Raw genomic sequence first — 21,588 nt, forward strand, 5'->3', positions numbered from 1 at the left:
ATGAGGCCCAGAAATCAGGATTTTAAAAAGATTCCCAGGTGATTCTAATGTGCAGCCAAGATTGAGAACCACTGTTTTATGCCCTTCTCCCTCCAAAATGTAGTCATAATAATATTTGAAAGGATATGAGGAACTTTGAGTTTGTGAATTTGTAAAACAATCTTCAAATAGTAGAAGAGTTAAATTAGAGGGAATTGACCTCTGCTGATACATTTGAATGAGCTAAAATAAGTATGTAAGACTACACTTTGTCTATTTTCCCCCTGTATTTTTATTTTGAGGTTTTAAAATAACATTTTTGAATCCTTACTGTAGAATTAAACATTGCTAATATTAAAGAAATACATCTTTGTCATTCCCAAAATAATACTACAGTTGCCATGTCATGAAAAATAACACTGTAATTATTATGTCATCAACTGCCAGTTTTTCTTTTTCCTTGCTATTGTATCATAATTAGCTTCATCACCTAGAGTTAATTGTATTAGGTGAGCTGCAATATAGTATGTCAGCTACCAGGTGAGCATGGCTACTTCTGAAATTTTTAAATCTTTAATACTTGCAGCCAATCAGACCCAGGGCAGGTACTCTCACCTTCCTTCAAAGATAATCAATTTTTAGCTTTCCTCAAATCCTCCAAGATGGTATCAGAAATTCTAGACACTCTTAGAATGTTCTTTGTTTTTAATACTCTTTTAAAATGTCAATAATCATGCAACTTATTCTATCACACTATATCCTAGGGCCTCTTCTCCCATGTTTTAAATGTTTAATTGCCTTTGTAAAAATTTAAGATGCCTGTAAAATATTCTTTTTATGTTTACAAGGAATTTAACTTGACGTTTCTATTGCAGCCATATTATTTTCTTTAGCATTTTAGTTTGGACATGCCTGCTGTATCAAAAATGGGATGTCCCATATGTTTACTTTCTGCCTTTGGTTTCTTATACTTTTCTTTATAACATATTTAATTTGAGTCAAAAATGTATATGTTGAACATATCCTGGATGCATTATTCTTGAAATTCAAAAAATTCAATATTATTTAAATTATAATTTGTGACTTATGTTTCATGATTTCCAAGTTATGTTTCATAAGTGTTTAAGAAGTGGAAACAAAACATTTTTAATTGCTGGATTCTCATTGCTTTCACATGGATTATCTCAATTACTGCTGAGGTCCAATCCCAGCAGGTCCAGGGGTCCCCAAAGGTGTGGACGGAGTCGGCGAAGAAGGAATGACATGGAGACAGTGTTCAGTTGATCAGCAGCCTAGCCAGGATCTCTAGCCAGGATCTCCAGCCAAGTTCTGGTCTGGATCTCCAGTGAAGTTCTGGTTTGGATCTCCAGCCAGGTTCTATGTCCATGTTCTCTTGCTAGGTTCTCCAGGTTCTCCAGCCAGGTTCTGTAGCCATGTTCCCTTGCTAGGTTCTCCAGCCAGGTTCAGTCACCAGGTTCTAGTCAGGTTCTCTTGCCAATTTCTGTAGTCAGGTTCTGTCCAGGATCTTTTGCCATGTTCTCTCGCTAGGTTCTGTCTCTAGGTTCTGTCTCCAGTTTCTGTCCAGGATCTTTTGCCATGTTCTCTCCAGCGAAGTTCTTCTGTCTCTAGGATCTGTGTAGGTTCTGTGTCTAGGTTCTGTGTCCTGTTGTCTTGTTACATCTGTATTTATACCAGTTGATTCCAATCCTATCAATCTCTATTCCAAAGGATAGGGCGTTTCTTATCTCCATACCAGGGAGTAAAGATTATGTAGCTTAAGCATGATTGTTCATAGTTAAAGTGATTAATTACCCGCCTGGCACTTAGTTAAGAGGTTTTATTCCCTCCCTAACTTCAGAGGAAAATCCCTACCTGGGGAAACAACCTTTCTCAGAGAGGTGACCTTGGTTAAAACACATAGTGCCAAGAAGGTGAGCAAACATATTAAGAACAGTATGCCATATATGCCAGGTCCTCTGAAACAGCAAGGATGGACCGGCTCCCGGCAAATTACTTACTCTATGACCTTATTAGCAGTGTAGTATTATTATTCTAGTTTCATAGGTCTAAGGACTGTGATTTAGTAATATACAAATTTTTTAATATATTTTTTATTGATTAAGATATTACATATGTGTCCTTATCCCCACGTTACCTCCTACTCCCCCCCCCCCCCCCCCGCTCATGCCCTCACCCCCCTGTTGTCCGTGTCCATTGGTTAGGCCTATATGCTTGCATATAAGCATATAAGTCCTTTGGTTGATCTTTCCCCCTTACCTCCACCCTCCCCTACCTTCCCTCCAAGGCCCAACAGTCCAATCAATGCCTCTCTGTCTCTGGATCAGTCCTTGTTCATCAGTTTATGTTGTTCATTATATTCCACAAATGAGTGAGATCATGTGGTATTTATCCTTCTCTGACTGGCTTATTTCACTTAGCATAATGCTCTCCAGTTCCATCCATGCTGTGGCAAATTGTAAGAGTTCCTTTTTCTTCTTCCTCTTCTTAAAGAATACCTTTCAGCATTTCATATAATGCTGGTTTGGTGGTGATGAACTCCTTTAGCTTTTTCTTATCTGTAAAGCTCTTTATCTGACCTTCAGTTCTGAATGATAGCTTTGCTGGATAAAGTAATCTTGGTTGTAGGTTCTTGCTATTCATCACTTTGAATATTTCTTGCCACTCTCTTCTGGCCTGCATGGTTTCTGTTGAGAAATCAGCTGACAGTCGTATGGGTACTCCCTTGTAGGTAACTGACTTTTTTCCCTCTTGCTGCTTTTAAGATTCTCTCTTTGTCTTTTGCTCTTGGCTTTTTAATTATGATGTGTCTTGGTGTGGTCCTCTTTGGATTCCTTTTGCTTGGGGTTCTCTGCACTTCCTGGACTTGTAAGTCTATTTCTTTCACCAGGTAGGGGAAGTTTTCTGTCATTATTTCTTCAAATTGGTTTTCAATATCTTGCCCTCTCTCTTCTTCTGGCACCCCTATAATTCTGATGTTGGTACGCTTGAAGTTGTCCCAGAGGCTCCTTACACTATCTTCATATTTTTGGATTCGTTTTTCTTTTTGCTTCTTCAGTTAGGTATTTTTTGTTTCCTCGTATTTCAAATCTTTGACTTGATTCTTGGGATCCTCTTGTCTGCTGTTGGATCTTTGTATATTATTCTTTATTTCAGTCAGTGTATGCTTAATTTCTAGTTGGTCTTCTTTCATATCCTCCAGGGTCTCACTAAATTTATTGGTGGTTGCCATAAAATTCTTGAAAAACCTTATAAACGTGGTTTTGAACTCTATATCCAGTCGTTTGCTTTCCTCCATTTCTGTCATTTGTGACCTGTTTCTTTGTCTCCGCATTTTTTATGCTTCCCTGGGTTGGTAGAGTGGTTTTGTGTGCTAGGTGTCCTATAGGGCCCAGTGGCTCAGCCTCCCCAGTTACCTGAGGTGGACACTCTTGGTGCACTCCCTTGTGGTCTTTGTGTACAGTCTTGTTGTAGTTATGTCTTGTTGTAGGTATCACTGGGAGGAATTGACCTCCAGACCAATTGGTAGTGAGAATCAGCTGTGTCTGCAGTGGGAGAACTTCTGTGCTGAAGACACCCTTCTGGGGCAAGACTTGCTTCAGTGGGGCTTTGATGCTCACTGAGTCTGCCCCCTGAGTGTGTCCCTTATGGATCTGAGGAGTTGTAATCTGGATGGTCCCACTCTGACCACTGGGTACACTGGCTCTTGTATCTAAGGAGGTGCTAATTTAGTCTCTGCTTGAGGTTACCCAGCAGGAGCTACGAAAAGATCTGCAGATTCCCCTTCCTTTTTTGGAGTTTGTCGCTGCCCAGATGAGGCCCAGCTGTGAAGCAGTGCAAGCTGCTGTGGGGCCTTGGGCCTTCTCTTGGAAGTTCTGGGTCTGTCTGGCCCAGGTGTAATTTGTTAGGTAATTTTCAGGTTGCAAAGGGCCAGGGCATTCATATGCAAAAGCCTCTTCGGCAGTCTGTGTGGGGCGGGGTCTCAAGGAATCAACAGGGTGGAGCAAGCAGCTATGGCAGATCCTCAGCCCTGCCCTAAGGGGCCCTGCATCTCAGTGTCTGGGTAATTTAATTGCTGCAAGCACCTCTGAGGGAAAGCGGCCCTCGAGTTCCAAGTTCTGCCCGCTGCCAGACAGTCCAGTTTCTCCCTGTATGAGCCCTGGGTCCCCAGAGACTTCCCGGAACTGGAGTTCAGTGCAGTCGGGAGCTTGTGACTCCCTCCCGATTAAAAAAGACAGCCACATCCTCAGGTACCAGCCCCTTTCCGCGCACGCTCGAGCCTCCGTACCTTTGCACTTTACTTCCGCAGCTCCTGACTCTCAGTGTGCTTTTCTCTTTCCTTCTAGTTGTAGAATTTCCACTCAGCCAGCTTTCCTGTAGTTCTGGATGATGTCCGTTTTGTCTTTTTGTTGTATTTGTGAAGTTGTTGTAGGAGGCAGCAATTTCGGTGTTTACCTATGCCGCCATCTTGGTTTCTCTGAATATACAATTTTGTATTCAATAACTCAAATGTTTGAATTGTTACTTTTCTTACTCCAATTCCAGTGCTCTTTCTTCTACTAATTATATTCTCTCACATTGAGAATCTATACATATAGGTACTTAGGATGTTTTATTCACAAATAAATTTGAATGAAAACAATCTAGATCAGATAACTAGTAAAACAAAATACTTCTCTACTATATAACTAGTATACATTTTGAACTCAACTATGTAATTTATTATCTTATACATATATTTATCCTCCAGGCAGTTCAAAAATAGTAGATACCATATGTATTTTGGTAGAGGTTTGGTTTTTCCCTTTATCTTTTCCTGTACACTCCAGGAATACTCTCTTGCTTTCACCTATTCAGTCCCCAGTACATAAAGGGAGTCTAATAAGAGGCAAGAGAAAGATTTCATGTTTTTCTCCACTTAGAGATTTGATATCCTTTTTCAGCATTGCCGGTATGATTTTTCTCCTAAAATTGGGAAATGAATATCAGATGGGGAGTATAACCCATCTTCTGGGTTACCACCTTCCTAGTAGTCCAAGTTTATCTAAAGTAAGCATCTTAGACTGTATTGCTTTTCCTCTTAAAAGCTCTGAGCTTCAGATTACTTTTTGTTTATGGTATCTGTTTAGCGGAGGACATTTTCTCTTATGCATAGAAATGCTAAGTCCAAATGCCAGGACCTGAGTAGCAGTATAAGTTTCTAATGGACATCCATAGCTGGAGAAGACTAAGGGTTAATTAGCAGTACCTAGCACAGTAAATGCCAAAAGGATCTCTCCTTCTACTTCACTTTCCTCTATTCCTTCTTGAGGGAATCATGCCTTTTAGTGGTTGTAGGAAACAAAGAAACTACCAGCATGCTGAACCCTCACTTTGGGCATAACTGTTCTCAAAATTAAGTTAAACATTTTTTTTTACCTATTTAAAACATTAGTGTCTTGGCTATAATTTTGCAAGCTTGCTATATTTTAATTTCTTCAGGAAAGTTTAATCAGTTTATTTTTTTATGTTTTGAATTCAATTCTCGCTTTTTATGCATTGCATATTACAGCAAATAGTAATAGAAGTTAGTTAAATAGGCTGTGACCATTAAATTAATAATGCATTTTGTTTGCAAGTACTTAGGCCTTGTGCTTTGACTAATGTATGCAAAAATGATAATTTATTACAAATCAGTTCATATACTTACACTATCGTTTGATGAACCAATAAATTTTCTTAGCATGACTGTGATTAGCAACAGAAAACTAAATAACTTCAAATATATATTTTTTGACACCATGAACTCCTGAAGTGATGGCTTGTGTAAGAACATACTTTTATGTTCCTTAATTTGCATGAAATTATTTCAAGGTCATGCATTGCCATATTTCAGAAATCATACACTTAAATGTAAATAACTAAATATAGCCAAATTCACATTTTAAAATAAACTCCAATTAATTTTGCAGCTTTACTCTAAAGTATTCCCTATTTTAAAAAAGTAATTCTCTTTTCGTATAGTAAGCCATAGTATCTTTATGACTTTAAAGTCGTTAGCAGTATTCTAGAAAATGAGCTTTTGCACAGTTCCAGGATTGAAACAGCCATGATCAGTACCTCTGTGTGAAGGCCAGGCTGTATCACAGTGGAGAGCGCTGGCATTGAGGGTTCAGCACTCGGCTATCAGCTGGCTGTGAGTGACCCTGTGAATAGGAGGAGGGGAGACGGCTGCTCAGAACCTCTGACCTTATCTCTGCTTCTGTGGTGTCAGGACCCTGTCAGTAAAGGCCACACTGGCAGCATCTTAGGTACAAGACTGACACGCTCTCGAAGCCACTTGTACCAGGAAAGGGTTTTAATTTTATTTTTTAAAGCGTAGTTTATTGATTTTTAGAGAGAGAGGAAGGGAGAGGGAGAGGTAGAGAGAAACATCCACCTGCTGCCTCCTGCACATCCCCTACTGGGGATGGAGCCTGCAACCCAGGCATGTGCCCTGACCTGGAATTGAAACAGCAACTATTTGGTGGATGGGATGATGCCCAACAAACTGAGCCACACAGGCCAGGGCCCAGGAGAGGATTTTAAAGTGTTGCCTGCATCAGAGAGTCTCAGAGTTAAATGTTTTTATACAATAATAAGAAATGCACTTGTTTTTTATCCAGTTATTAATGAATATCCACATCAAAACCTTAGTATTTTTTTGTGTGAAACAGTTTCTGGAGGAGCCTATGAAGGTTGTATGTTTTTTTATTTTATTTTTTTAAAAATATATTTTATTGATTTTTTTTTTACAGAGAGGGAGGGAGAGGGATAGAGAGTTATAAACATTGATAAGGGAGAAACATCAATTCAGTTGCCTCCTGCACACTCCCTACTGGGGATGTGCCCGCAACCAAAGTATATGCCCTTGACCGGAATCGAACCTGGGACCCTTAAGTCCACAGGCTGACGCTCTATCCACTGAGCCAAACCAGTTAGGGCTAAGGTTGTGTGTTTTATTGTCAACATAGCTATGGGTTGTGTTCAGTCCCCTGGGCTGGCTCAGGGCTGGTGTCTTCATACAGGGGCATACATTTCCCCCTGGCCTCCTTCAGATGGCCCAGCCCTATCATTGGTCCTGGGTTCTCCCCTTTTATCAGACATTTGAGATTTGGAGTTGGTCATCTTTCTTTATCAGTACCTTTAATCTTACTGAGAAGCAAAATCTTTCCCACGCAGTCTCATATGTACTAAATATCACTGAGTCTTACTGTGGGACAGAAATTCTGTCAGTCTTTTGGCATTGATCTGGTCTCCTTTTCTTTCTCTCTTTTCTCAAAACCGTTATATTTATACTAGAGGCCTGATGCACAAAAATTCATGCAAGAGTAGGCCTTCCTTCCCCTGGCTGCTGGCACCAGCTTCCCTTGGGTACCTGGGACCTGGGCTTCCCTCCTCCGGCCACCTGCAGGCATTCCGGGACCGGCTTGCTTCCTTCCTGACCCGGCTTCATCAGGAAGGACTTCCAGAATTATGTCCGGTCTAATTAGCATATTACCCTTTTATTATTATAGATGTAAAATTGTATGAAAGTGTCACCATTGTTCCCTTTTTTCAGTTTAGATGTAAGCCTCACCCTTTTTCTTAAAACATGAAAATCCTAAACCCATCGTTCCTGGGAAAAGCACATATACACCTACACACAGTTGCTCTTAAAACTTTGCTAGCAATACTTTGTGTTGATTAGAAATTTAGGTTACTTTTAAATGAGAGAATAATACCATGTATAAAAACTCTGAATTAAGAAGATTGAATTCATAGTATGACATTAACTCCTGTTATTGTCACTTTACTATCCATTTTAAAGAAATAGTTTGCCCTTGGCTAAGTTGTTATTACTGCATGTGTTTCCTTTTATTAAAAGAATCAATAGTTTTCCTCAGTGTTTATTCTGTGTGAATTTCTGCAAGGTGAATACTGAGAGGAAGCTAAATCTCATGGATGCATGCGTTGAGATATATTATTCCATGTCGTCTGTCCCTCATGTCAATCACTTCCTATTCCCTGGCTTCTGGCTCATGCTTCCCCAAATCCACTGCGTATATTGGTCTACACTGTCACTTCTTCCCTTACTCTGATGTTTGGCAATCTTTTTTTTCTTTTCATTTTTCCTTTCATGATGATCAAATTTAGGATATTTTTAGGATATTCTCTGATTTAAAAAATATTTAAACAAGCACCTCTGTTGAGCCAAAGTGGAGGACAAACATATCAGTTCTTTTCATTTAGGTTTTATTTGAATGAGAGGGCGATTGTTAGATTTTAATGACTTCATATTGCTATTGCATGAGTGTAAGACTGTCTTTCTTCTATGTTCTCTCTTTTCTCCATCCATAGACAGTATCCAGTTTACAAATAGGATGCTGTGGTTATTGGACATGGTCTTATTGTGGCAAAGTGGGACTGAGGAGGCAGATAGCCCTGCTCAGTAATTACCTTTACATGGAAAGATAGGAAGAAGTCACATCAGTTCAGCTAGTCAAGATTATTATTTTTAGAAAATTTCCTTCTATATTTTCCTGAATTAAACTGACAAATTATTAAGGAACATAGGAGATATGTATATATTTTTTACCAAAGTCATCTTGTCAGCACATAGGAAGTATTTCTAAATTTAAATGGATAATTTAGATGTTTTGCGGTAACTTTATGACAATCTTTTTCTTCCTGAAATCACTATTTTCTAACTTATATTATAGATTTTCCAGTGAACATTAACAAAAGTAAGTTCCAGTGATGTAGAATTCTGGGACCTCAGTTCCTCCTTTATTTGTTGAAGCTTCTGGCTCGATTTTTTGGGGGGAGTTGTTTGGACCTAGCACAGGTAATTTTTGGGGCTCATCTCTGAGGGGATAGAAGCCCTCTTTTCATGCTCATCAGTCCATGGGTTCCTAAGCTTCCATGGAGAATGTCCATCCTACCTGGACCACCTGGGTCCTACGTATTCCTCAGATGATTTACTTTACTGTCAGAATACTGATTCCTTCCATTCATTTGTTAATGAGAGGTCAGTTTTATGGTTGGATTAGGCCCATCACTAGGGAGCTGCTTTCCTTCACTGCACTGTTTTTATTTTTTCCCCTCCAATAAAACTGATTTTTTACTTAGTTTATATGATAATGACTTAAATTTTAAAAGTAACCTTATAATAACCTATGTATTTATTGTAAAGATAGTGCTCAGGGTCCTGCTCATGTCATATCATCCTGTGATATTCAAGATTTCTCTCTGGTCATTATTCTAGGAAAAGGTGTGCCTTTGGGAAACAACTTGTCACTTTGGTCTTACATTAGCACATTGTGGATAGGATTGAGTTTTCATCTTTGTGTTCATTGCTGAGAAGCTCAGTGTCAAAATTGAAGTCCACCTTCAGAAAGCAGGGTGGGCTTCATGGAGGGGTTTTATTTCCTACTGTTATTTCTGCATCCATCTCTTTTCCCCTCTGGGAAATTCCCATTTCATGTGCGTGATATTTTGTAACAACCTTACATAATTCAGGCAAAGTTTTGCAGTGGGAATTTTTGTAAAGCAGGGTCAGTATTTGTTTGGGAGTACACATTTCTTCAGCCACGTAGCTTTGGGAGTAATGTGTTGATCAGTGTTAGCCCCATTATGAGGCTTTTGAAAAATCGTCCTTGCCCACTGTATGAAAACTTAGTGTATGTCTTTGTATTACTCCAATAGTGCTTTTATTTGTCATGATTATCTGTTGTTTGAAGAATGCTTGCTGAGCAGATGTAGCTAGTGTGTCTCCCCAGCAAAGATCGGAGCACTGTGTGCCTTGTACTCCAGGTGCTCGCCCTCCAAAGTGGCTGCTGTTCTGAGTGTATCACGGGTATGTTGATAAAATACCATATTTGCTACTTAAAAAGGTAATTCTCATGATAGTAGTAGAGGGATTTTAAGTGTTAGTAGTATATATGTGTATAAGATTATTTTCTACTCTAAGATTCATTCTTTAATTTTAAGCCAGCATTTTATTGAGCATTCATCTCTGTGTCTTTTATTATTGAGCGTAAGTAAACCTGAATATTATATGATTCTTGTTCTTTAGAATATAAGGGTTCTTATGCAGTTATCCATAATGTATAAAAAACAACAACACAATGACACAGAAGAAAGTTTTAGAAGAGGGAACAATTAATCCTCCTTAAGGGGTATTCTGGGGAGGCCAGTAAGGGCCTCTCATTTATTCCTCCAATAAACCTTTCCTACATCTACTCCAGTTACTACTGTGTTCCAACACTGAGATGGTAAGTAGTGTTTGGAGATGACACAGCCTCTCTTCTCGTGACCCTTAGATTTCTAGTTGAAGGGTCGAGGGTAAGGACTGAAAGATAACACGCACATAAAGGAAAAAGCATTTTATTTGGTGTCATGCTCTGATGAAAATACAGGGGTGTACTGTTCCAGAATATGTCTAGGAGAGGGATAGTTTAGGAGGGGTAGGTCAGGAAAGGCCCTTTTAAGGGGCTACATTTTAAATGGGACATGGAGAGCAGAGAGCACAGTTGGAGTCTTTGAGAAGTGTGTGAACTCCTGGTATCCTAATCTAGTGTGCCTGGTATGACCTGGGGCACCTGACTTAGGGGGTGTGGAATAGGTGAGGAACTGATTCCAGACTGTGCAGGTTTAAGACATGGTCGCCAATGGGGCATTTCATTTAGTAGATGTGGGAAGGGTATGGATGAGCCTGGGACACCGGGTTGGAAACAGGCTGAGAAGATCCGTGAAAGCTGCCTTGGCTACTTTTCTCTGTACATCAGAGGAGCCAGCACAACCTAGAGCTGGTCTGGGATTCTACCCCTGTCAGTGTAGAGTCCAGACACCATGGAGAGACTGGGGGCAGGTAGATAGTGATGTCACAGTGACATTTGCTGGGAACCTCCCTCCCTAACAGACTGCCTGGTCCCTTTTGTTCCTTCAGAACGAGACCCAGACGCCTTCTCCCAGATTACTGTTGCAGAACTAGCTGCAAAGAAGCCTTTTAATTGTCCATTTGATTTTGTTAGACACATTCTTTTCCTGACTCACAATCTACGTCTTCCTTTTTATCCACTTTGTTCTGCCTCTTTCCTGATGCACTCAAACTGTATTCCATCTCCTGGTTATCCAACCAAATTATTTTTTACTTCAAGTCTCAGTCTGATGCTCTGACTTCTAGGAGTCCCTGTCTTATTTATTCCATCTCTAGTTGATTGTTTTTATTTTACTACTGTGGAGTATATATAGAAATTTCTCTAGCCAATCATTACTGTCTCCTAACAAAGAAACCTAAGACTGTACCAGTACTGCGCATGTTAGAACTCTGTCTCTAGTGCTAGTTCAGCGAGTTTTCAGAACAGAGATGTGTGCTTTACTAGTAGTATTGATGATCCTTATTAAAATGACATCTTATTCTATTGCTTTCTACTTCATTCCTATGTAGAAATAGATAAAATTGAGTTTTGTGGAGTTAGGAAACTATTCTTTTTCTAGTATGTATGTTCGTTCCCATTGCTCTTGCAGGCAATAATACATTGTTGTTGAATGTGAGAAGTTGATTTTTTAAGGGATTGTTTTCTTGCTATCATTTAATCTAGTAATTCAATCAGGTCTTCAATATAGGATTATCTGTTTTTTTAAATTTTAAAAAAGACAATGAGTAAGTGATCTCAAATATGATGGATGGAATATGTTAAAGGTTCAGAGTATAGGTGTTTCTACTGGCAGGCATCTAGAATATTTTTGTCTATTCTCTTATTTTACTTAAGTTACTTTTAGAACACTGGACTTATACATCTGGACTCTGACTAAACTCTGCCTTAAGATCTTGTCTTTAATTCCCAGTCAGCGCCAGAATTAAAAAGAACAAAAGCCTATATGTTCACTGCAGCCTTCAATTATGGTTAATTACCAACTTTATACAGTTTCATTATATGTACTGACTTTTTGTGAGAGGTTCTTTATATTCGTGATGTCTTGGTATTTGCTTATAATGGTCCAAGATTAAAAATTTTCCTGAGAAACTTTTAGAAAACTTATAACCTTCCTGAAAGAATTTTTGTAAAGTTGGATCAAAGCAATTTGATTATCCATTTTAACAGAAGAGAAACAAGATGTTTACATTTTATTATGCTACAGAACTCTATTAGGAAAAACCAAGTACTTACATAGGTTATTCTCTAAGATATTTCCTCCCCCATTCTTTTTTAGTCATAGAGTCACTTGTGTAATAAATTGTGAGCTTAAAACAAAGGCCCAAAATATGGTGCTACTCTCATCAGAAGAAAACAGGCAGTGACATGTGGATCTTGAGTTAATCTTAAGACAAAATCACCGTCTTACATGTCAGCTAATTCTTTATTTCTTTCGAAAGAATTATGACACCAATTGATATTTACTGAGATATTAACCCCTCCTAACATTGAGTTAGATGAAATCAACAGTTAGGTTAAAAACAGTCAAATATTGGTATTTCGTATGGGTCAACCTTATTCTACTTAGAGCTGTTTCTAGCATATGATGTTAAAATAGAGATCCGCTTTTCTGGGAAGTAATCATTTCCATTGAGTTTTAATATAATCCAGTTCTTTCTTGTTTTGTGATAATGATTTCCTGGACATAGCCTTGTATAGTGTGATTTCTGTCTCAGCATCCCCATTAGTATTTTCACTCAGTTCCTGCTGGAAGCCACACCACCAGTCTTGTCTATTCTCTTCTTTTATTTACACACTGGCCTGGGTCAGTGTGCACTTTCTTTCAAGGCCCAGATTTTGTCTCACTGTGAAAAGCCTTTCCTAGATTTTCAGACAATCACTTCTTAGCCAGAAGCCTAATGTCCTTTCCTCTTAGCACATTGTTTTGTTTTCCTGTTGTGAATGTGTATGCCCTGTCTCTACAGTAGATGGTTTCTTCTCTGTCTCAGCTTTCCAGAGGGTAATCAGCAGTTGTGAATTTTCATAGATTTAAGATAGGGAATCTGCATTGGAACTCTTTTGAATGGATTTCTTCTTAGTTGGTCTAAGTATATGATTTATGATCGCATTATGGGAAAGGTCTTGCAGATTAGTGAAGTTCTACGTAACTGTAATGTCCTGCTTCTTACTGGAGTCAACCTCGAGTGCGCTCTCTGTGTCCATGTGGCCTTCTCCCCTCTAATCTGTGATGCTGAAGAGGACACCTGTCTCGTTTCTCAGGGTTTGGTGAAGGGGACATGAACTGATAGTTATACAAATACAGAAAATTATACTATATACATAGCATTTATAATTAACAGAGTGCTTGTTTTTAGATGAAAACATTAGTGGTTTGATGCTAAGGTATGCATATTATCTCTGCCCCCATTTCATGCTAGTCTGGTAGAGCAAAGAATTATGGGAAACAGCAGATTCAGTACAGCAGGTTCAGTAGAACACATATATGAGAGTTTTTATTTAAATTAGACACAATTTTTCTTTGTAGCTAATTATAAAACAATAATTTTCCCATTCATTCTCACAGTGCATTGTGGTATTCACACTGTCTTTTTCTCATCTCATATTTGTAGTTATACTAGAGGTCCTGGAGGGGTCCCTGAGCCTGGCCTGCCGGGGATCCGACTGAAACCAGCAGTCCGATATCCCCTGAGGGGTCCCGGAGTGTGAGAGGGCACTCTGCAAAGTTGCTGTAGCTTGGCAGCTCCTGTGTTGAGCGTCTGCCCCCTGGTGGTCAGTATGTGTCATAGCTACCAACTGGCCAGTCTCTTAGGCTTTTATAGATATAGACTAGAGGCCCGGTGCACAGAAATTTGTGCACTCAGGGGAGGGGGGTCCCTCAGCCCGGCCTGTGCCCTCTCGCAGTCTGGGACCTCTCGGGAGATAATGACCTGCTGGCTTAGGCCTGCTCCCAGGTGGCAGAGGGCAGGCCCAATCCCTAGGTGCAGCCCCTGGTTGGGCTCAGAGCAGGGCCGATTGGAGAGTTGGGGCGCCGCCCCCTGTCATGCACAGAGCAGGGCGGATTGGGAGGTTGTGATGCCACCCTCAGTCACGCTCAGGGTAGGGCTGATTGGGGGGTTGGGGCACCGCCCCCTATCACACTCAAGGCAGGGTCGATGGGGAGGTTGTGGGGCCACCCCCTGTCACACACAGAGAAGTGCCAATCAGGGGGTTGGGGAGCTCCCCCCTGTCACGCACAGAGCAGGGCCCATCAGGGGGTTGGGGAGCTCCCCCCTGTCACTCACAGAGCAGGGCCTATAGGGGAGTTGGGGCACTGCCCCCTGTCACACACAGAGCAGGGCCGATCAGGGGGTTGGGGCGCCGCCACTCTCACACTCAGGGCAGGGCCGATGGGGAGGTTATGGCTCTACCACTTCACACAGAGAGCAGGGCCCGTGGGGTAGGGGGGTTGGGGCGCCGCACCCTGTCACACACAGAGCTGCAGGGCGATCAGGGTGTTGGAGAGCTCCCCCCTATCAGGTACAGAGCAGGGCCGATCAGGGGGTTGGGGCGCCTTCCCCTGTCAGGAACAGAGCAGGACGGATAGGGAGGTTGTGGCCCTCCCCCTGTCACACACAGAGCCGCAGGGCGATCAGGGGGTTTGGGCGCTGCCCCTGTCACGCTGATCCCGGTGCCTGGAGGCCCCGCGGCTCCGCTGATCCCTGTGCTGGGAGGCATATTACCCTTTTACTATATAAGATAGAGGCCTGGTGCATGTGTGGGGCTGGCTGGTTTGCCCTGAAGGGTGTCCTGGATCAGGGTGGGGGTCCCCACTTGGGTGCCTGGCCAGCCTGGGTGAGGGGATGATGGCTGTTCGCAGCTGGTCACACATCCTTCAGGGTGGGGGTCCCCACTGGGGTGCCTGGCCAGTCTGGGTGAGGGGCTGAGGGCTGTTTTCAGGCTGGGACTGAAGCTCCCAACCGCTCCTTTTTTTCTTTTTCTTTTTATTCTGGGCCAGCTTTAGCTCTGGCTCCAGCTCTGAGGCCTCTGCTGCTGAAAGAAGGTTTCTGGGGTTTTGTTTATCTTCTATATTTGTTACAATGTTTCTTAAACTGCAGGCTCAGAGGCCAGCAAGGCAGGTGGGGAACGTTGGAGTCCTCGGTCACTGAAACAAGCAAGCCTCATGTTAGTTTCAAGCTGCCTGGCTGCCTGCCGCCATCTTGGCTGGCAGTTAATTTGCATATCTCGCTGATTAGCCAATGGGAAGGCTAGCAGTCGTACGCCAATTACCATGTTTCTCTTTTATTAGATAGGATAACATGAACATGCCGTATATTTTTGGCATGTAGAAAGTGACAGACTTATTGCTAAATTTCAGGTCTTTTCAAATTTATGCCTTTGCCTTTTGAAAAAGATATATTGTTCATATGATAATCGTATTTGGAAGATGAGGAAAAACTTTTACAAAGGAATTATCCTAATATTATTTACTAGAGGCCCGGTGCACTGATTTGTGCATGGGTGGGCTCCCTCTGCCTGGATTGGGGCCGATTAGAGCCCTCTTGCTCAGTCCTGATCAGGGCCGATTGGGGCCAGAGGCCAGGGAGGGGCCACAGGAGAGATGGTGGTAGGGCTCCAAGGCATGTCCGGCCCTGTCTCAACCAGTCCTTGTCTCAACCAGTCCTGGTCTCACCCAGTCCTGATCAGCCTGACCCCAGCAGCAAGCTAATCTACTGATCGGAGCATCTGCAGGGCCAGCACAGGCGGGGCCTTGGAGGAGAGCTGGGTCTTGGAGGAGAGCTGGGGTGATGGGCCAGGGGAGGAGGAGGAGGGAGGGACGTGGAGCCTGTCCTGTGGGAAAGGCACCAGGCTCCTTGGCTGCCCTCACCCAGCAGCTTTTCTAGGCCCTTGCACAGCTGCCGCCCTCCGCCTCTCGATGCCTCCTGCTTCCTTTGAAGTTTTGGACTCGGTTTTTCCGACTCAGCCCCACCCCCCTCTCTGCTGCATCCCCGAGAGCCTGAGGCTGCCCCTTGGCCTTGGGCAGGTGTGCCTGGCCTGTCCCCCCTTAATGGTGCTACCCACTCTCCAGAAGTAGTTAGTGAAACTTAACAAATAAAAAGAAACAGCCACAGGCTGCTGAGGGCTGCGGACTCCACAGTTCTTGGATCATGTGTAGCAGCCTCCCACGCCACCCACTCCCTCCTGGCTCCTGCCCCCTCCTGCCTCTGCCCGGGGCTCAGGCCAAACCCTGGGAGCTTCCTGACAGCCCTCACCTCACACCTCACTTTCTAGTCCAGGTCACTAGTACCCACAGCAAGCTAACCTACCGGTCGGAGCATCTGCCCCCTGGTGGTCAGTGCGCTTCATAGTGACTGGTTGAGTTGTTGAACTCCCAGCGTAACTCCCGGTGGAGGGGATAATATGCATATTAGGCTTTTATTATCCTACTAGAGACCAGGTGCACAAAAATTTGTGCACCTTGGGGGGGGGGGGTTCCTCAGCCCGGCCTGTGCTCTCTCACAGTCTGGGACCCCTCGGGGGATGACCATCTGCTGGCTGAGGCCTGCTCCCCAGGGGATTGGGCCTACGCTGGCAACCAGACATTCTTCTGGCAGCCTGGCAGCCCTCGGGGGATGTCCACTTGCCAGCGGGAAGCAGACCTAAGCTGCAGTCCAACATCCTTAGCGCTGCTGAGGAGGCAGGAGAGGCTCCCGCCACCACCGCTGTACTGGCAGCCATCAGCCTGGCTTGTGGCTGAGCGGAGCTCCTCCCATGTGAGAGCGCCCTGACCACCAGAGGGCTGCTCCTGCATTGAGCATCTGCCTCCTGGTGGTCAGTGTGTGTCATAGTGACCAGTCATTCCCAGTCCTTCTGCTGTTAGGATCAGTTTGCATATTACCCTTTTACTATATAGGATAGAGTCCTGGTGCATGGGTGGGGGCTGGCTGGTTTGCCCTGAAGGGTGTCCCGGATCAGGGTGGGGGTCCTACTTGGGTGCCTGGCCAGCTTGGGTGAGGGGCTGATGGCTGTTTTCAGGCTGCCTGCACCCACTTCAGGGTGGGGGTCCCCACTGGGGTGCCTGGCCAGCCTGGATGAGAGGCTGAGGGCTGTTTTCAGGCAGGCCAAGCCTGCAACTGAAGCTCCCAGTCTCTCCTTTGTTCTTTCTATATTTTATTCTGGGATTTATTTACCTTCTGTAATTGAAACTTTGTTGCAGCTCCAGCTCCGAGGCCAGCTGGCCAAAAGCAGGTATCTGGGGTTTGTTTAGCTTCTATAATTGCAACATTGTTGCATCTGGAGCTCAGAGCTAGGCCGCGCAGGCGGGGAACCTTGGCTTCCTCCATCGCTGGGGCAACCAAGCCTCATGTTCGCTTTAGCTGCGTGGCTGCTGGCCGCCATCTTGGTTGACAGTTAATTTGCATATCACCCTGATTAGCCAATGGGAAGCAAAGTGGAAGTATGGTTAATTACCATGTTTGTCTATTATTAGGTAGGATATAATAAAAGAGCAACATGCAAATTAACTGTCCCTCCACTATGCTCAGGCCACACCCACAAGCCACGCCCACCAGTCAATGAGGAGTGAGTATGCAAATTAATCCTGCAAACATGGCAGGTAATTTGCATACACAGAGCAGAGTGGGAGAGCTGGCATCTTAGTGGGGCGTGTCTCCCTTGGTCGCTTCCTCGGTCACTCCCTTGGGGGGACATGGCTCCCTCGGCAGGGAAAACCCAGAGCGTGGGGAGCACCAGGAATTCTGGGAATAGTTTTGGTGGCAGCCCAGGAATAGAAGTGGAAGCCCAGACTGCAGGGAGCACCAGGAATGCTGGGAATTGTAGTTCTGGTGGTAGACGGATCTAGACACTAGAGCAGCTGTGGGCAAACTACGGCCCGCAGGCCGGATCCGGCCCGTTTGAAATGAATAAAACTAAAAAAAAAAAAGAAGTCCGTACCCTTTTATGTAATGATGTTTATTTTGAATTTATATTAGTATACACAAACACTCCATCCATGCTTTTGTTCCGGCCCTCCGGTCCAGTTTAAGAACCCATTGTGGCCCTCGAGTCAAAAAGTTTGCCCACCCCTGCACTAGAGCAGAGTGAGCCTGGAGCAAGTTACTGTTGTGGTTGGGGATGGAGGGAAAGCAAAGGTGAGAGACATAAGTAAAATTAGAGTGTCTAGGAAAAATTAAAGGGAAGATATCCTAAAACTTCCAAGAAATCTCCACCATTGGAGCAAAGAAAAAAAAAATGCCTCTATTATTCTGTGAGCAACAAACCAAACTGGGTTGGGGGTCTCAGACAATTCGCTCATACGATTGCAAAGATAGACAGAAACTCCCAGATTGGAGAGGGCTCCCCTGAGGGCTCCCAGATTGGAGAGTGTGCAGGTCAGGCTGAGGGACACCCCCCCCCCCCCCCCAGTGCATGAATCTTCGTGCACCGGGCATCTAGTCTATGTAATAAAAGAGTAATATGCAAATTAACCATCACTTTGCGATAAAGATGGAGGCACCCACAGCCAAAATGGAGGGAATATGCAAATTGACGCGACAAAGATGGTGACGCTGGCAGGAGCCATGGAGCCAAGCTGGTGCCCCAGCCTGCTCCGTAGCCACCGCCCAGACAAAGCCATAGTGGCAGGGCCAAGGCAGAGGTGGTTAGGGGCGATCATGCCAGGAGGGGAGGACAGTTGGGGGTGATCAGGCCAGTGGGGGGGGGCAGTTGGGGGTTAGCAGGCCAGCAGGGGGTGTCAGTTGGGGCCAAGCAGGTCAGCAGTGGGGGCAGTCTGTGGCGAGCAGGCCAGCAGGGGGGACCAGTTGGGGGCAATCAGGCTGGCGGGGGGGGGGCAGTTGGGGGCGAGCAGGCCAGCAGGGGCGGACAGTTGGGGGCGAGCAGGCTGATGTGGGCAGTTGGGGACAATCAGGCTAGCAAGGGGGGGCAGTTAGGGGTGAGAAGGCTGGTGGGGGGCCAGTTTGGGGCAAGCAGGCTGGCAGGCAAAGTGGTTAGGAGTGATCAGGCAGGCAGGCAGGTGAGCGGTTAGAAGCCAGTGGTTCCAGATTGCAAGAGGGATGTCTAACTGCCCGATGTCCTGTGGGATTAGGCCTAAACCAGCAATCAGACATCCCCCAAGGGGTCCCATGTTGGAGAGGGTGCAGGCTGGGCGGAGGGACCCCCCCCCCCGTGCACAAATTTTATGCACCGGGCCACTAGTATAGGATAAGTACTCATAGTATTAGCACTAAATGAACATATTTCAAAGTTTCGGTGAATTCTTGAGAATCCTCTTTTGAGTAAAAGGAAGAAAAAAAGCTTGCATAGAACATAATTATGTAAAACCAGTAAAAGCTTAAGTCTGAATCTGGAGGCCACCAAGACCATGTCAGAGGTGGGGCACCTTCTCCGCATCTCAAAGAAATTGTGGATTCCTCATCAGATCAATGAAAATCTCTCAGTATGTGGAGTCTTTTACTTGTACAGTGCGATTTACTGTTCATAATATAATTGATGCCTGAGTGATGAGACAATTAAATTTCTGTGGAAATTCTGTATTGAATCAGACATGCTCAGAGACTACTTAGTCAGGCTCTTAACTTACTTAGCTGGTGATAGCACTCAACCTTCAAGTCTTAGCACAGCTTTATTTACTGTGTTTTGTTTGTCAAAAGTATCTAATGCCTCGGAAGATGTGATTAAAATCAAAACTGTTTAATCCAACAGATCTAACTGTTGGAGTTGATGAAAACAGAATGAAAAAAAAAGAGAATGTAATCATTCTTAGCTGGAATTACAAAGTTGAGCTAAATTAACACCTGGAATGTAATGTTTTAGTTTTCATGTCTGATGGTAAGTTCACAGACATTCATTATATTATTGAATGGACAAATAAAATAGGATGGGGGTCTCAGTTGGACCAATGAAAACCAAAGATTATTTTTTACCCAATTTTGTGCCTGGAGGTCTATGATGTAAGACCATGATTATCCTGTTTAAATGGCCCACATCATATGCTCAATGTGAAACAATGAAAAGATGGTGTTTATTACTTTGATTTGAGTCTCTGGCTGATACAGAAAGAGCCCCACTGAGTGAAGGAGAACACTGTTCTGCATGTTGAAGAGATAGCTCTCTATAAATGGAAAACATCTGACTGCAACAAAAATATCATTTGTTAGAAAATCAGTATTTTCTTTAAAAAGTTATCAGAAATAACAGTGGTGAACTGTTAACTCATTTGGCTGTTTTACTCATTTTAATTTTGAGAAAACTTTGATTTGGAAACTTTAGGAAGTGTTTTTCTTTGTACAATGTGAAGTTGATGTTGTAGGGACCCTCCACTGCCCATGTCGTAGAGAGACATTTCTTCAGAGTGAGGAAATTCTTAGGGGAGAAGGGTAATGAAGCCAACATGTGTTCCTCACAGATGGAGAAGATGCCGTTACAGAAAGTCATGTCTCAGGAAGGAACATGCCCACCAGGGTTCCAGGCAGCAGATGACCGACTTCGCATCTTGTGAGTCTAGATCAGGCTCCAACCTGAGAAACATCTGTGTGAGCTCTGTCCTCGGATACGGAGACTTTTAATCCCAAGATGAAGGTTGTGACTTGGAGTCAGAGATAGCTTTCTTTTCATATGACCCATTTTAAATGACTGTACTCTGCCTTAGAGTTACTTTTCTCATAGTTTCTACCACTTGTTTCAATTGTCTTTTCTGCTGATACCCAGGCCCCACCAGAGTGTTCAAAGCACAACTGGATAGTGCTCGCCTAGCTACTGCTGACAAGAGTGGGTGCGACGTCTCCACCGAGGTGCTCTGGCAGGGTGCAGTCTTCCTTATGGTTTGTGGAGACTTAAGTTGATGTTACTTACAATAAGGATGCTCTGAAATAAGAGTACAGGGTGTTTGGGGGTTTTTTTTTTGGGAAGAATTCATAACTATATTAATGATTTTAGACTATTTATAGAATCACTAAGAGTGTAAAGGGGGTCACTATTTTAAAAAAATACTTTACCACCTTTAAGGAGGGAATGTATGTTCTATAGGGGTTTCTAAAGGTCTCAGTTCATATGCCTTGCAAATGTCAGCAGCTTGCTATATTTAATTTGCTCTAACATCAGGTAGCTTATTGCAGAATAATGGAGAATTTTGGATTTTAAAGGGAACCTTTAAATGTTTTAGATGTGAGAATAGTTTCAGAGAGACTTGCCCTAGATCATCTAGCTATTCAAAATGGTGACAATTAAAAATGAACGGAACCTACAGAGTTTGTAATTTCTGCATCCTTCTTTGGTAAAAGGGAGCTAGGGCTCCTTAGCTCTCTGGTAGAGTTACGCTTTTTCAGAGGTGATCTCTGTTAGCAGTGCTTCCTACTCTCTCAGCACTTTTAATCTTAGTAGATGCTGGTAAGGTATAAATCCTCCCCCCTTAAAGGTGCTTATTGATGAAGTAGACTGCAGGCATGGGCAAAAGTAAGTTTGCAGTTGTGAGTATGCTGGACACAGAATCTATTCTAGTATCACTAATTAATTAATTATTGTTTTTATTATCCTTTTTAACCTACTGTTGCCCCCCCATACATAAAAATTAAGTCTGAGGTTAAATGAACAGTAAGTATTTTTTTTAGTCTGAAGGATATTGCTGTAAAACTTTTCTAGTGCTGCAATTTACAGAAAC

General features: G+C 43.3%; 1 protein-coding gene across 3 annotated transcripts in view; it reads left to right on the forward strand.

Moving 5' to 3' along the window:
• The window catches only part of ZNF407 (zinc finger protein 407), a 411,369-nt gene that overhangs the window by 167,125 nt on the left and 222,656 nt on the right, over positions 1-21,588 (forward strand). Inside the window, exon 5 of one of the 3 annotated variants that reach the window (XM_059706378.1) lies at positions 20,338-20,836. The exons of the other annotated variants lie outside the window; for them this stretch is intronic. Within the exon in view, the coding sequence (XP_059562361.1) occupies positions 20,338-20,497 (160 nt within the window). The 3' untranslated portion in view covers positions 20,498-20,836. Of the gene's footprint in view, positions 1-20,337; positions 20,837-21,588 lie in introns of those variants that run through there. 3 annotated transcript variants of the gene reach the window in all.

Source organism: Myotis daubentonii, chromosome 8 (genome assembly GCF_963259705.1).
Source record: "Myotis daubentonii chromosome 8, mMyoDau2.1, whole genome shotgun sequence".
In the NCBI taxonomy this organism is placed as follows: Eukaryota; Metazoa; Chordata; class Mammalia; order Chiroptera; family Vespertilionidae; genus Myotis; species Myotis daubentonii.